Source organism: Malus domestica, chromosome 13 (assembly GCF_042453785.1).
Source record: "Malus domestica chromosome 13, GDT2T_hap1".
NCBI classification, from domain to species: domain Eukaryota; kingdom Viridiplantae; phylum Streptophyta; class Magnoliopsida; order Rosales; family Rosaceae; genus Malus; species Malus domestica.
In genome coordinates this window covers 22,369,957-22,382,267 of record NC_091673.1, presented here as the reverse complement: position 1 = coordinate 22,382,267, position 12,311 = coordinate 22,369,957, and the positions used below count along the sequence as shown (strand labels likewise).

The window sequence follows — 12,311 nt, the reverse complement described above, 5'->3', positions numbered from 1 at the left end:
AGTGGTTATGCCAAATGACGCTGCAGACGTCCATGTAAGCTTCAGGTGAGTACCTTGATGATAGAAATTTCAGTGAGTATAGTTGTGATGAGGGTCAGCCGTACAGGTCACGTTAGGTGACTCTGACTGACACAACACTATTGATTGATGAGATATGGGTGAGTCGTACAGGTCACTATAGGTGACTCCGACTCATGTGCTAACATTGATTGATGAGATATGAGTGAGTCGTACAGGTCACTATAGGTGACTCCAACTTATGTGCTAGCATTGATTGATGAGACATGAGTGCAGTCGTACAGGTCACATCAGGTGACTTCGACTTGCGTTCTAGTATGGATTATTAAGCACCTGATAATTTATATTACTGATGAGATGTTGTGTCGTGGTATACTTCTGGATTTACTGTTAGTATACAATTGATTTCATGCTTACACATAGTACGATTTTCTGGAAACTAAACAGATGTTACAGTGAAGGGTTATAATGTTTAGAAGATCTTTATTAAAACTTTGTTTTCAGGCCCACTCACTCTAGTTTGTTTATATCCGTCCAGGTTTTATTAGCTGAGCTTTCTTATCGATGAGGATTCGTGGCAAATCTTGGTATTTGAAATTAACTTCAAGGGTATGATTCTCAATCCACTCTACTGTACTTGACTTATGCTCTGACATCACATGTGAAATGGGTTCACTCCCATTCACAGCGCACTCTCGTTTTAGGCACTTTTAGGTTTAAATTTATTCACACTTCCTCATCACTACACTTTATGGCTTCGTCACCTTCCAGGTGTTGACCAGTACAGTTCGATTCGGAGTCCTACTAGACTTTCCGGGTTAGGGTGTGTCATTTGTAGTGTTTCAAGAAGTATAGAATTCATTTCCTTTGAAATATTAATTTCAAAATGCTATTATGTAAAGAAACTCGCATTAAATGATGGAATAGTTGTTAAGAATTTGTAAATCAGATTTATTAGTTGTTGCTAATCTTCATACTTCTTTTTTTCACTTGCCCATTACTTTGTCTTTGATAATCTCCGTAGTATTCTTGGCCACTCCCCATGCGCCTGAGACGGTGCCTTTTGTTTTGTTGGTGAGGGTTTCTGCTGTTTCAGTTACTTTCTCTGTTGTCTCTTTTGCCATTTTGTTCATCTGATTTTCAAAACATACAAAAATTTGAGAAAAAATTGCTTCTTATAATCAGGTATCAACTCATAAATTAACAAATCATGAAAAAAATTAAACGAACAAATGAACAAATATACAAATAACAATATTGCTTTTAGACAAGGCTGGACGTAGGTAATGAGTCAGGCCTACACTTCGGCCTCATATACAAAAGGTTAGCTATTCGCTTGACACCTCTACACCGATTGAGATGTAAGAACTATTTTTTGTTTTAGTTTTTCTTTAACCGTGTGAGACGCTCAATTCTCATATGTAAATTTTGCATTGAAAACTTTTTACAGTTAGAATCGACGATCCAATAATTTCTCCTTGAAATCATTGTGGTTGTACTAGTTTAAGCATGATTGTGTAAATGAATATTGATTCTTACGGATTTGGCAGTCGTTTCCACTGTGTCTCTCATGAACTCACATGTTTGTCTCACTTCTTTGGCTCCATCTTTGACTGCATCTGCTGCTTCTTTTGTCTTTGCACATGCATCTGCCTCGTCATCTTCCTTCTTCGACTGTGATTTACCAAAATTTGTTAAGCAGTAGCATCCATGACTATAAATAACTATAATTTTCAAGACATGCTATGTATGTTTTGGAAGTAAGAAAAACAGGTTTTAGATATACATTATTTTATTTATTTAAGGTTAAAAGGATAATATTAATATTTTCATTCATGTTCCAACAAAAATTAGTTTCACATCGTTGAGGTCATACCAAACATGCCCTAAGCCCAAACACCATATCACCAATAAGTGGGTAACAATCACAAGAATTTCTTAGATTTAATTAGCACAAAAATAAAATAAAATAATCATATTAATCTTTTAGGTGAAATGAGAAATATTTTGTTAGGTTAATTTTTTTTCCCCTAAAAAATGGGACAATTGGCCACAAGCTACGGTTTATCCACCCTTTTCGGGGCTCGGAGAGGCTATGGAAGATTTCACCATGCCCATGGCCACAGTCAAGCAGACTCACCAGCTCGAAACATCGAACATGGGACCTCCCACATTTTCTTGTTTATTGGGAAGCTACAGTCTAAATGTTCTATTAGGTTAAGTTATTATGTTATGTAAAGCGTTTCATTCCCTCCCATCCCCTGATCTGTGGCTTTATTTTGCTAATAGAAATTGCGCCCACTGCATGCCTAGCACACATTATTATCAAAACACTGACTAAATTGTTGTAAAGATAATGACTAAATGGTACTGCATACCAATCTATAGATAGTTAATGTGTTGTCAATATTTGATCAAATGTTAATTTCAATATTACAAATATCGATCAAACAACATGAATTGAGGCAAAATATCAATTAGGAATAACAAAACCGCGTGTTTCAAATTGATATCCGGTTCTATACAGTTGTTTATTTCGCTATAAATAGAACACATACATATGTACTCATGCAAGGAATTAGAACTCACTTGCATAGGTCTTGTGGGAACAATGACAAAACCTCTAGTGCTTAGGCTGGTCATAACGCCATTGTTGGTTATTGTTTTGCCTAGGAGGTATGTGGAGAGCTTTGTAACGAGCTTCATGGATGACATCGTTCGCACTGTAAAATTATTTGGTTAGGCGCTCTCATACAGATGCAGATAAAAGTTTGCTTGATCTTGATCTGGATATTAGTTATATATTGCCACATTTGAAGTCCTAATTAACATGTTGTGTCACACAACGAGCAATTTTCTCTATTTTGTGGTCCAATAATTGTCATTGTAAAAATGGATCTTCTATTCTAGACCCTCATGCAGATTTTTTAGGAGTATTGTGAGGGGAAATTACTTGAGGTGACTATTGCTCTCTATCTCTTGTTTGCATAAATATGATGCATATAAATTACATACTAGAGATATCATCTTCAAGTGCCAAGAGCGACTTTATCAAGAAGAGTCTTTTGAATAAAATTGAGCGATATGGACAAAATTTTGCTTATTGAAAGAAGACAATCAAGTGATGGAATTAAATATGAACATTTCATGTTAGGATATCTAAATCGTAACATTAATTTAACCCTTTTCTTACAAGACAATATTGTAATAAAACAACTCTGATATATGAGAGAGTGATTTGAACTACGGTGCAAGAGGTGAGCACACTACTCCTAACTAATTGTCTAACTCATGTCATGCACAATAATATTATGTTTAATTATCATAAAATAGAACCATTCTTTAGTACAAAGTCACATCCACTATCTCTTATTTTCTTATTGCTGCTTATGGTTTAGTGATCATCTCATCGGTAAACTCAAACATGATCATAAGGTGTAGACTTTGATAGATAAAGCTAAAACAAGAAGATGTTAGAGTAGAATATATCTTTCCATTAGACTAGAATATATATATAACTCCTCCCTTGAAGTAGAATTAATATGGTCATATCAAAGGAAAAGAAAAACTAAAATAAGAAGATGTTTGTTACTTTCTAAAGTTTTTGTTACTTTTTATTCAAAGGAAGTTTATTTACAACAACAAAAATTATATAAGATGCCTTTTCTATGAAGATCAAATCTAGTGTACTTATTTTGTGTGTGGCTTTTCTGTGGTTTCTATCATTGATTGACACGTGTATGTTAAGTTTATGACAATAAAATTAAGGATCTTAAACTTATTAACACATGTCAATCAATTATATAAGTTATAAAGATGGACCACACACAAAATGAATGCAGAAAATTTTAACTTATTTCCCCGTCCTTTCCAATCGCTCAATACAAAAGGCAACTATTATGTTTCACAACAACAAAATTGGTAAAGTGGTGGATAGCATTTTCCTGCCTTAAAATCAACTCTCGGGCAAAAGGCATTGCAATCAAGAAAATCTTCACATTTTTCCCGACACTATACTTTGGCGCTTACTGAAAAACAATTGAATCATAATAATTAACAAGAATTTAATTCGGTGCTTAATTAAGAGAAGAAAATTGCAGGAAACTAAAGGTCGAACATATTGACTACGTGCATACGAAGTAAAAAAATAAGATGGCCATGACTACTGCAACTATTAAGTTCTTTGTAATGAGGGAGAGATAACCACGAGCCATTTCTATTTACTTTCAATTTCAAATTTATTGTAATGCTACATGCATAGCTCTGATTTGGTGATGGTATTTACATGATTAGGGGTAGATCTTAATCATGAAACATAATATTATGTTCATGCACACAATTATGCTGAATATTTTTGTATCCTCCAATTATACTAAGATTTTAATGTCAAAAGTTTCAAAACCTTAGGTGCGTCAAATCTCATCAATTTCCTATCCATCCACAGTTTCAAAGTCAACCATGCAATTACTAAACTATAACCTTCTGGTTAGTAGATATACAAATAAACAATTACCACAGCATTTTAGTGGTATCATCTTAACTTATAACTAATGTCTAAGATTCAATTAACTTAAATAACAAAGTTTGATACCTAATTTTCATCGCTAAACCATTACGTGAACATAATGTAGGAAATATGAAAATAATGCAATAAATGTTGAAGAATACAAGAATTCCAATTTACAAATTAGAAAAATGACAAATTATATATACATACACACACATAGACTACATTTCCAAAGTATAAACAATATATTATCATCAAATCATAAAACGAGACAACTCTGTATATTGTTGGAAAGAAAGCATTTGGACTCATAACACAAGTGCAGAGGTTTGCAGAGAAGCAAAAGTAAACCAGAAAACTATGAAATGAGAAAGAAACGAATAGAAGAGGGAGAATGAAATGAAAGATTGTATATTGCTCAAGTGATTACAATGAATGATTTACACATGTTATATAGGCCTAGAAAACCTATCTTGCACTGTAAGAAAACAATTTTATCCAATCTAACAACTTTTAACAATTCTAACTAACTGTTACAACAGTTATTAACTAACTACCATATCAGTAATAACTAATTACCACGTAAGCAATCTCTTAACCAGCTTGTCTTGGTCAATCTTCCCCCTCAATCGCAGCTTGGGTTCCCAAGCTTAAGATTGTAGCAATGTTTAACAAACAAAGGTCCATGAAGTTCTTTAGTTAATATGTTAGCTGACTGATCTTAAGTGGGAATATAGCTGACCTCTAAATCACCTTGTTGAACTTTCTCTCAAACAAAGTGATAATCTGTATCAAAGTGTTTAATCCAAGAGTGAAAAACTGGACTAGCACTTAAGGCTATTGCGGGCATGTTATCACAATGAATAACTGGAGGAGTAGGAAGAAACAACTCCAAATCCTTCAATATATTTCTTATCTAGGCAACATCTATTGTCGTATGAGTCAAGGCCTTATACTCAACCTTTGTAGAACTACAAGAGACAGAGTTTTGCTTATTCGATTGCCATGAAATGGGGTTATTATCTAGAAACACAATGTATCCAGTTATAGACCTCATCGTGTTTAGGTATGCAACCCAATCCGAGTCTAAAAAACCATTAAGAGTTGGTTCTGCCACTGCAAAATAAACAATGCCATACTGTAATGTCCCTTGAAGATGTCTTAGGATTCTTTTTACTGCCCCAAATGTATATCAGTTGGTGAAGTCATAAATTGGCATACAAGTTAACCGCAAAGGCAATGTTTGGCATAGTGAAGGTCAAATACTGCAAAGAACCAACTATGCTTTTGTAGAATGTGGAATCACTCAAAGGTATTCCTTCTGTTACAAGTAAAGAGTTATGAGGCTTGCAAGGGGTAGTAGCAGGTTTACAAGACTCCAGGCTCTTGGTGTCTGTTTAAGTCCATACAGTGACTTGATGAGTTTGCAGACGTGATTAGGACACGTTGGATCAATAAAAACCTGTGGCTGCTTTTTGTAAGCCTCATCCTGCAAGACTCCATGTAGAAATACATTTTTAATATCCAATTGCTTCAACTCCCAATGATTAATTGTAGCTACAACAAGGACAATTCTCATTGTTGTATGCCTTATCATTGGGCTAAATGTCTCAGAGTAATCCACTCCATGTTCTTGAGAAAACCCTTGAGCTACTAACCTTGCTTTATGCCTTAAAATGCTACCATCTGGATTCTTCTTCACCTTATATACCCATTTACTTCCAACAACAGACCTATCACTAGGTTTTGGAACCAAAGTCCAAATGCCTTGTGCTCTAAGGGAATCATATTTCTTTTGCATAACATTTTGCCATTGTGACATTCTTGCAACTTTTCTAAAACTAGATGGTTATTTAGCATTAGTGATCTCAGTAACATATGAAAAACCTCCATAATAGCTCATAATCATCAATCTCTAATAACAGTAATTCAGGAAATCTTGCTAGAAATGCTGCATAATTCTTCTTTTCAATTGCTCCACTTTTTAATCTTGTAATCATTGTATGCTGAGAAACTGAATCTTGCATAGGAACATTAATCTCAGAATGTAAATGTGTTTGTGGTGATAGAGGAAAAATTACCTCTATTTGTGAATTGGAGTGATGATGATGGGGATTTGAATTTGAAGATGAATTTTGTATATCTAATGAACTCAAACCATTATCAGTCCTTAATTGTATTTCTGTCTCTGATATTGAACTTATATTTGACTAATGTTAAGTTGCAGTACTTAATGTTGCTTTTGAGTAAGTTTTCTGATGCACAAAATTTTTTGATAACTCCACATAAGAAGTAATAGTAGGAATTGGCAACTGTATAACAATTGGAACCTACCTTGTATTTTGTAATACTGAGGATACCTTTGATTCATGAATAACAGACTTCATGCATGGAAAAACTTCTTCATCATAGATAATATGCCTAGACAATATCAGTCTTTTATTCTGTAAATCATAACAAATTGCTCCTTTGTACCCTAATGCATAACAAAGAAATATGCATTGAGAAGATCTTGACTGCAATTTATTCACATTGTATGGTCTTGAAAAAGGATGTATAGCAATTACAAAAACTTTGAAGTTATGCATCTCAGGAACCTTGCCAAAAACTAATTGATATGGAGATTTGAACTCAAATTCTTGCATGGCATTCTATTTATTAACAAGGCAACATGAGATCATGCATGATACCAAAACATTTGAGGTAAATTGGCTTCTGTCATCAATGCAATTGCAGTTTCCACTATATGTCTATGTTTCCTTTTAGCAATGCCATTTTGCTGGGGAGAATAGGGACAAGATTTCATATGTACAATTCTTTTATTTGCCAAAAATTCCTTGAACTTATTATTGCTAACATACTCACCTCCACTATCAAACCGAAAATACTTAATGAAAGCATTAAACTAATTTGAGATAAATGCACAGAATTTCACAAAGATAGGAAAACATCTGATTTATTCAACATTGGAAATATCCACACAAATCTTGAATATTCATCAACAAATCTTATGTTAAACCCATACCATTCTACAGATTGTTTTGGAGCTGGTCCTCATACATCAGAGTGTATTTTTTCAAACAAAGAACCAGCACTACTTTGTCTAATAGGAAAAGACAGCATACTCATTTTCCCTTCAATACAAGAAGAACAAATAGACTGACAAGAATCTTTACTAACTAAGATGTTGGAATCCTTTAACATTGTAGCTAGCACCTCCTCAAATGGATGTCCCAGCCTTTGATGCCAAACAACAGTCTTTATTTTCTTCCCCAAGAATTTAGCACACCTACTCAGCTTTGAAGCAAAAGAATTTGCAAACACATTCATTGGAATCTTGAACAACTATCCACCATCACTCATTCCTTAATACAAAATCACACTTTATGCTTTGTCCTATATAAAGAAATCCACATCATCATAAATAAACCAACAATCATTGTCCTTACATAATTTCTTGAAAAATAGTAGATTTATAGTAATTTAAGGCACATGTAAAATATTATTCAAAATCAAGGCATTATGAGGTGTAACAAGAGTAGTATAACCGATGTGTTTTACTTTCAGACCTTCACCATTTCCCACAATTATTTTCTCATCTCCATTGTAAGGATTAACATTGGATAAAGCATTAAGATTGACAGTCATATGATGTGTGGCCCTTGTGTCCACTATCCATGCTTCACCATTGAAAAATTCATAAACTGGAACATTTTGTGACTCAATACATTGTAGTGAGAGAGCTTGGTGGTGGATTATCTTGATATGATAAATTGTTTCTATGATAACACTGAAGTGTTATGTGACCTCCTTTTCCACATATCTGACAAACAACAAAGCCTGCAGTAGGAATTGAACCATTATCTGTCCTGTGAAAACAATTAGGTGCAGTGTGTCCTCTTCTTGAACAAATATGACATTCTGGTGAAACTGCAAACCTATAGTTTGTATTCCCATTCCAATTATTTTCCTTATGAGAACCATTTCTAGAGAACTACTAAGTACTATTACCTAAGAAGTTATTGCCATAAGAAGTTTGAGAACTTTTTCCATTATTAGAGAAATTACCATTACTTCCATTGCTTGTCTTATTTCCAAAATTACCATAAAAGGATTTTGAGTTATTATAATTTCCCCCATTGTAATTGCCTCTGTGTTGTGATTGAAAATATCTATTTCTATTCTCCATATAACATGAACCACCTTGAAATCCAATAAGATCCCATTCATAGCCTCCTTGATTTCTTTTTGAATTCGAGCTCTCTCCATGATCATACCCTCCTTCTTGAAATCTTTGGGAATTAGACCCTTCTTCATTAACATATATTGCTGCCATTGAGGTATTAAGATATGTCAATCTTGATTCAATGCTTGCTTCAGCTCCAAGAAGTTGAGCCGTGAAATCTTTTAAAGACATAGATGAGTCTTTTGCAAGAATAACAATGTGAATCACCTCAAACTCAGTAGGTAAACCATATAAGGTAGCAATAATGAAATCATTATCTATAACTTTTTCACCAGCAGATACAAGTTGATCTTTTTTGCCATTAAGTACTGGTTTGGTACTGAGGTACTTTTATGAAAAAGTGGGTATAAAAAAATCTGAGGTTAAAAAGGTGTTTGGTAAACACTTAAAAACAACTTATTTTCACAGTTTTAGGTGAAAAAAAAAGCTAAAAACGTGAAGCAGTAAAAATGAGCTTATTCTCACAATACAGCAGAATCAGTTTTTTTTTTTCAAATCACAGCAATACCAAACTAGCCTTAAGTCTCCAAAGAAATTTATCCACTGATTCCCCACCTTTCTGTGCAGTATGAAATTCTGTTTTCAACTGATTAATCCTTACCCTAGACACTGAAGCAAATATGTCTTGTAAGCAACTCCAAGCCTTTTAAGATGTTCTGCAACCAACCACAATATCCATGGCATCATCTGACAAAGTAGCTATAATAAGACTAAGCAAGGCCAAATCTTTCTTCACCTAATCTTTATATGCTATTGTAACTTCCTTCATAACACCAGTGTCTGTATTGATAACAAACTTAGGAGGACAAGGAGATTCACCAATGAAGAAATCAAAAAGATCATAGCCCTTAAGACTGATTAAAACTGGTAACTCCACTTGACAAAATTATCTTTCTGTAAGCATTCCTAGTAAACCCTCAATTTTAACAGAAGATTCAACCATTGTATTAAAATCCCAGATGCAAAATTTGATCAAGAAACTACTTATCCCAACGAACAATTTTGTGAAATCAAGAATAGCTTATCCCACCGAAAGATTAACAAATCAATGAATGGCTATCGGTCTTTCTAACAAGAAAATCAAATTACTCAATGGTAATCGGCCTATCTGAGTATACTATCAAATTTCTTCAACGAAGGAATGGCTATCGTCCTTAAAACCATCACAAACCATGGCTATCAGCCTCAAACTTTGACATATTACTACCCATTTTCTTACAGATGCATTCAATCAAATAGTTTATGTGCACTTGTGAAAAGTTAAGATCAAGAACATGAAGCAGCAGTAAATCTTGCCCAAACTAAGAAAAACCAGCAATTATTATACCATCAGCAAGCAATTACATATCGAAATTGGCATCGAGGATTGATCGGCTCAAATACCATCATAACACAAGTGCAGAGGTTTGCAGAGAAGCAAAAGTAAACTAGAAAACTTTGAACTGAGAAAGAAACGAAGAGAGAGAATGAAATGAAAGATTGTATATTGCTCAAGTGATTACAATGAATGATTTACACTTGTTATATAGGCCTAGAGAACCTATCTTGCACTGTAAGAAAACAGTTTTATCCATTCTAACAACTTTTAACAATTCTAACTAATTGTTGCAACAGTTCTTAACTAACTGCCACATCAGTATTAACTAATTGCCAGGTCAGCAATCTCTCAACCATCTTGTCTTGGTCAATATGGACCTAGTATAGTTTCATATATTCCAAAGCAGCCTAGTATACCAGCTCAGAGAAAAGGAATTCGTGTACCTCGTTTAGGAGCACACGGGTCACAAAACACAACCAGATTTGGCAGTACACAACAAGAATGCCATGATATTAACTCACTTCCTTAAATTTTCTCTTCTTTTCATTCCACCTAACTATCCATTCTTCTGATCCGAAAATTTCAAGCCCTCATTCAATTTTTTTTTGGTTTCCTTTTTCTTTCTCGGGACCATTAACGATCCAAGAAGTCTAAGCTCTTCCCCCCATTCATCATTTACTACAAACCCTAACCTTTCATTATTACCCTCAACCGCCCCCCACCTTCACACTTCTTCACCATTCGGCGGACTCCCCTATATAAACCATGCACAACCCATTCAGGGTGTCGTTCACAGAAAGCAAAACCACCAAGAGAGAGAGAGAGAGAGAGAGAGAGAGAGAGAGAGAGAGATGGAGATGTGGCGTGTCATTTTGGTGCTTGCTTTTTCATCAGCGCTACTGCATGCAACTAGTGCACGCAAGGTGCCTGGTGATGATGGTCATGGAAGCACAACTGATCAGCATACAATGGTTGTGCATGCAAGTGCACCAGTGGCAGAGTTACCTACTGGTCTTCGTGACAAGAAGTGCATCTTTGGCGGCGTTGGTGGGTTTGCAGGAATGGGAGGTTTTGCTGGAGCTGGCGGGGTGATGCCGGTTCTCGGTGGAATTGGTGGAGGGATTGGGAAAGTTGGTGGAATAGGAGTAGGAGGTATTGGTGGTGGTGCTGGTGGTCTCAGTGGAGTTGGTGGATTAGGCGGTGCTGGTGGCTCTGGTGGTCTTGGTGGTGCTGGCGGTGGCGTTGGTGGTGGAGTTGGTGGCCTTCTTCCACATCCTTGATCATTTTTGGTTTAGGGTTTCATGACTTTGCATGCATGCATGCATGCATGGCTAGTAGCTATCCAATTAGTAGAATGGTCTTTTTTTCTAGATTAGTGGTTGGTCCTTGTTTCAAGTTTCGACTTTTTGTTATATTATCGGTTTCTAGCTAGTAGTGGTGATTGTTGGTTTGTCTCTATGACATGCATCAATCTTATGATTGTATCTGCTTTTCATTCTAGTGTTTTCTAGTTATGGTTAATGAAATTAATCTTTTTCCTTGAAATTATATATTATCTAGAATCTAGTCCATTAATTTTAAAAGGAAATCATGGTACCAACTCCAATATAATACTTCAAAACGGCCCTTTTGATTTTTGTCATGAGCTAAATGCCAGGCAAGTGATCATTATTCTCAAAATATCAAAATATTGAAGTTAAGCAGTTGTACACTTCAATGTCATCTCATGTCTTGTTGGCTTTACATTAATTAATTTTTGCTAGATTTACATTAATGAATTAATTTGTGGAGGAAATTATGATTTGAAACAAATTTAAGGGGTGTGATATCCACACACCCATTTTTACTTCTCCTACACCTTTTTAGTTTTCGGCCGTCGGATCGGATGAATTGAAGAAGATCAACGGACATAAATTAATAAGGGGTGTGTGAGAAGTAAAAAGGGGTGTGTGGATAGCACATCCCCAAATTTAATTGATCTGGATTACTGAAGAAGGATGATAGAGATTTTTCTAAGTTCGAGTTCTAGGTCCAAAGACTCACATCTGAACTATGATTTTCCCGTTCGCGTTCTAGGTTCAAAGACTCGCATCTTCTCATAGTTCAGATAAATTTAATGTAAATTTACACTTCAATGTCATCTCATGTCTTGTTGGTTTTACATTAATTAATTTTTGCTAGATTTACATTAATTAATTAATTTGTGGAGGAAATTATGATTT

General features: G+C 34.9%; 2 protein-coding genes across 2 annotated transcripts; one reads left to right on the top strand and one right to left on the bottom strand.

The window, feature by feature from the left end:
- Positions 1-858: 858 nt before the first annotated feature.
- On the bottom strand, positions 859-2,797 carry LOC103453660 (uncharacterized protein ECU03_1610). Its single transcript, XM_008393218.3, has 3 exons — positions 2,608-2,797; positions 1,558-1,692; positions 859-1,151 (listed from the first exon to the last, which is right to left on the bottom strand). Exons 1-3 carry the CDS (start codon positions 2,731-2,733, stop codon positions 1,005-1,007), a joined length of 408 nt encoding a protein of 135 aa, XP_008391440.3. The 5' UTR covers positions 2,734-2,797; the 3' UTR covers positions 859-1,004.
- Positions 2,798-10,940: 8,143 nt separating this feature from the next.
- LOC114822970 (glycine-rich cell wall structural protein-like) lies at positions 10,941-11,369 on the top strand. Its single transcript, XM_029098216.2, has one exon. It carries the CDS (start codon positions 10,941-10,943, stop codon positions 11,367-11,369), a length of 429 nt encoding a protein of 142 aa, XP_028954049.2.
- Positions 11,370-12,311: the final 942 nt, after the last annotated feature.

Excerpts from the sequence above, each read along its gene's own strand:
- LOC103453660 (XM_008393218.3), bottom strand. The coding sequence starts at position 2,733 with ATGTCATCCATGAAGCTCGTTACAAAGCTCTCCACATACCTCCTAGGC. Across the intron at positions 1,693-2,607 it reads TTCCCACAAGACCTATGCAA|TCGAAGAAGGAAGATGACGA; the intron begins GTGAGTTCTAAT and ends GGTAAATCACAG. Across the intron at positions 1,152-1,557 it reads TGGAAACGACTGCCAAATCC|ATGAACAAAATGGCAAAAGA; the intron begins GTAAGAATCAAT and ends TTTGAAAATCAG.
- LOC114822970 (XM_029098216.2), top strand. The coding sequence starts at position 10,941 with ATGGAGATGTGGCGTGTCATTTTGGTGCTTGCTTTTTCATCAGCGCTA.